This window comes from Morone saxatilis, unplaced genomic scaffold (assembly GCF_004916995.1).
Source record: "Morone saxatilis isolate NCDOM2014 unplaced genomic scaffold, NCSU_SB_2.0 Contig23, whole genome shotgun sequence".
Taxonomy (NCBI): domain Eukaryota; kingdom Metazoa; phylum Chordata; class Actinopteri; family Moronidae; genus Morone; species Morone saxatilis.
In genome coordinates, this window is record NW_023339796.1 from 18,905,256 (window position 1) to 18,908,850 (window position 3,595).

The following is a 3,595-nucleotide window of genomic DNA, read 5'->3' on the forward strand; positions in this document are numbered from 1 at the left end:
CAGACAGACAGACAGACAGAGTACAGAATGGACATGTACTTACATTGGAAGTGTCATTTTTTTCCAAAAAATATATATACTTCAGCGGGGGGCGAGGAATCGGAGGAAACAGAACCTTAGACACCCTGAAACACGCACAATAATGCTTAAACAAGAATGTCAATACACACTGTACATTTATTTTGCTGCAATTTCCACAGAAAATGTTATAATTTTTATATGTATTATGTTTTAAAGCAAATAGTTGACCAAAAACGTGAAACTGCCAAAGAAAGAAGAACAAAAGTGCATTTCTTTCATTCTGTGTTTTTTCCTGTTGGCTATTTTAGAGTTCAAACAGGGGATTTCTGTCTGCATCTTAAGGAAGTTCAGGGTCGATGCTTTGCGGTGGCATTTCAGAGAAAACACTCCAACCTCTCATGAACTCCTCTCACTTCTCTTTTCTGCACTCTTTTTTTCATAACTTCACTCCTGCGGGGTCATCTTAAAACTGTTTTTGTTTTCAGTTTAGCAACAGTTCGCAGAGGCGGATAAAAAAATAAAATAGGTGTGAAGAGAGGTAGCAAGACTGAAGGAGGTGTGTATGAATGGTCGGCACGCAGTGTTGGGTAGTTTGATGACTGTAACTATAATGATCAACAAACTGCTCCTACTGTTTGATTATAGTTCATCATTGTTCACATTACTTGATTACATTTTTAATTACGTCTTTAAATTATGGAAGCTTTAAAAATTGTGAGCTTTTTTTTTCGTGATATGTTCTATTAACTCTCTGGGCTCTATACATCTTGATAGGGGAACGGGGTAAATCCCCCACTCTGCCATGTGCAACAACATTTGTGTCCATTTCTTTAGTATAAAGCGTAATGTTTTAAAAAGGATTCAGTTTAAATAACAGTTTTTGTAATACAATGGATTATGTTACCAATTGCAAAAATTGTCTTGTAATTTATATTTGTGTGTCTGACCCAACACTGGGCACATGTGAGTGTGTGTGAGTCACACATCAGTTACCAGGTTAGTCATTCAGTTAGAGACAGAAACAGTACCTCTGATAGCGCACCAACAGAAGCACAGCCAGGAGGATCATGGGTATTCCAAGTGAAATTGAGAGGATCACCAGAATGTTCAGACTGTAAATGGACTGTTCCACCGCTACAAACAGACACACATGTAATTAAAAGATGCTGATCAAATAGACCTAGTGTCCCGACATCAACCAATCAACCAGTGGATGGAGATGACAAACAATCAGCAGCCTTTGGTTAAACCACAATTTGGGTGACTTTAACAAACAGCACTCACTGACAGGGTGACTCCAATCGCTCCATTGAGGGTTTGATTGGCATGTATCTTTAGGTCTTGTCCTCATCCTCACTCTGTAGGTTTCACTGGGATCTGCATTTGGCTCTTTATAAGACAGGTGGGTGTCCAAGTTTTTCAGGTTTCCCTGTTTTTAAAATATAGAAATAAAGGATGGTTGCTTTTTAAATAATACTTAATGTTGTATGTCTGGAATAATCAACATCCATATACTGACATACTGTACCTGGTCACCCACTTCCAGCTGGTAGTCAAAGCAGGAAGGGTTGTAGGATACTCGACTGTGGGGCAGAGCCCATGTCACCAACAGGTTTCCATCTTTGACTGATACAGAGATGTTTTGAGGTGGCAGGAGTACCTCTGTGGCACACACAACCAAAGAAGTAGTCAAATAATTGATATTGATTAATTAATTTATTTTATTTCATTTATACGGTCTGCCTCTAAAGTGTCTGATTTAAACACTGCTGTGAGTTACCCATTAGTGCCGCTCCTAGAGTTAAAAAAAGGCACATCTGGACTCCATGCTTCAAAAAATTTTAGCTCTTAAGTTTAATAATCGGAATAGACTGCTTAGACCCCATTTCTACCATGTATACCATGTAACCTCCCAAGGGGCTCTGAAACAATCACATTTTGTATAGTTGACATAACCCATAGACAATCTGTTATACAATTGTTTAATAAATGATTGCTGACAAACAGACTTTACATATCTATTGATCTGCTGTCAGGAGCTACATGGATAGAGTCCAAATAAAGTGCTACCTAGTCCATTATTCAAACATTGAAGACCGTCTGTGGTATTATCATTTGCAAATACTCCACAATAGCTCAGTGACTGTTTGCGCTGGAGTAGTACCTAGCATGTCCTCGTCGTATGTGTAGGTGTAGACTGTCCACTTGTCGTGCCGGGTTATGTTAAATTGGAGGATTACATGTAACATTTCATGCTCATGCAGAATCAGAGATGTTGATCCAACTCTTTCCTCAGAATAATGGCTCATATTGGGAACTGTGGTACTATTCACACAGATTCTGGGTATAGAGACAGAGAAAGAGATACACGCTGAAAACATTCTGACATACCTGTATTGTAAATATTAGGGATGCATATATATATTAGGGCCGATAACTTATTAGTCGATAATCATAAATGCTCATCAAAGCTAAATGAGTAATGCATAATGTAAAAAATACCTGATATAGACAAAGAGCTGAGTATCTTTTTGTAAAGTATTAAATGACCAGGAGCAGTTGAGTTCATTTGTTGGGTAAAGGAGGCAGAGGAAGTTTTCTTTATCCATCGCATCTGTTTCTACTTGATCCTGCTGTGTAGTCTGTATCTGAAAGAGCTATTAAAAGATATATCTGTATTTAAGCATCAAGCTTTTACTGTGCCTATGTGGACACTGGAAGTTAAAAATTAGATTTTGATTCTCACCTCATCCGGGATAATCTCATCCATACAAACATCATGATTGTCTTCCAGCTCTGTTAAAAGAGAACATATATGCAAAATGGATATTAGCAGTGGATCATCAAGTTCTGGCTTTAAGAGTGCACACATACAGTAGCAATGTGCAGACAGTCTATCAACATTAAACAGCTTGCACTTCTGCAGTACACCATGCTTAATTCACAGGCATTTTGGGGTATTTAGTCTATTTGTAGGATTTAGTGGCCTGTAGTCGTGTAGTTGCTGGTTGCAACACCATCGCCTCACCCTCCTGTTCCAAGCATGTAGGAGAAACTACGGAGGAAACTCGGGAAAAACGTGAAAGGACCAGTGTTTGGTTTGTCCACTACTAGACTACTGTAGGGGGCAGACTTTGTAGAAGAGGACCAACTCCCTGTCTAGATAAACATGACTTGGTGATTATACACTAATGAAAACACACACAATATTATATTTTGTCCTAAATGTTACCCACTGGATCTCTAATTGGGGTGGGAGAGGAAGCAGGAAGGGTGTAGACAAAGAAACAAATTGTCACACCACCCTGATGAAAGTAAGATAGCCAAAATAGATGTATGAATTGACCATGGTGTGCTAAAGAAGAGCTGTGTTTATTCTGACAGCCATCACTTATATTCACACTGTCTGTGTGAATTGTCTGTAATGTCTAAACTTACTCACCGCTTTGTGAGGCATACAAAACCAGCAAACTGGACCAAAGTATTGAATGGACAGGAAACAGCTTCATTATATGCCTAGCGGTTTTACACACACACACACACACACACACACACACAGAGACATACACACACA

General features: G+C 38.9%; 1 protein-coding gene across 1 annotated transcript in view; it reads right to left on the minus strand.

The window, feature by feature from the left end:
* LOC118334161 (granulocyte-macrophage colony-stimulating factor receptor subunit alpha-like) overlaps nt 1-3,595 on the minus strand; it is a 4,687-nt gene that overhangs the window by 532 nt on the left and 560 nt on the right. The window contains exons 2-9 of the mRNA XM_035669981.1: nt 3,464-3,537; nt 2,768-2,817; nt 2,524-2,678; nt 2,186-2,361; nt 1,550-1,683; nt 1,306-1,450; nt 1,050-1,155; nt 44-125 (exon numbers count right to left, since the gene is read on the minus strand). Of these exons, the coding sequence (XP_035525874.1) occupies nt 44-125; nt 1,050-1,155; nt 1,306-1,450; nt 1,550-1,683; nt 2,186-2,361; nt 2,524-2,678; nt 2,768-2,817; nt 3,464-3,530 (915 nt within the window). The 5' untranslated portion in view covers nt 3,531-3,537. The remainder of the gene's footprint in view (nt 1-43; nt 126-1,049; nt 1,156-1,305; nt 1,451-1,549; nt 1,684-2,185; nt 2,362-2,523; nt 2,679-2,767; nt 2,818-3,463; nt 3,538-3,595) is intronic.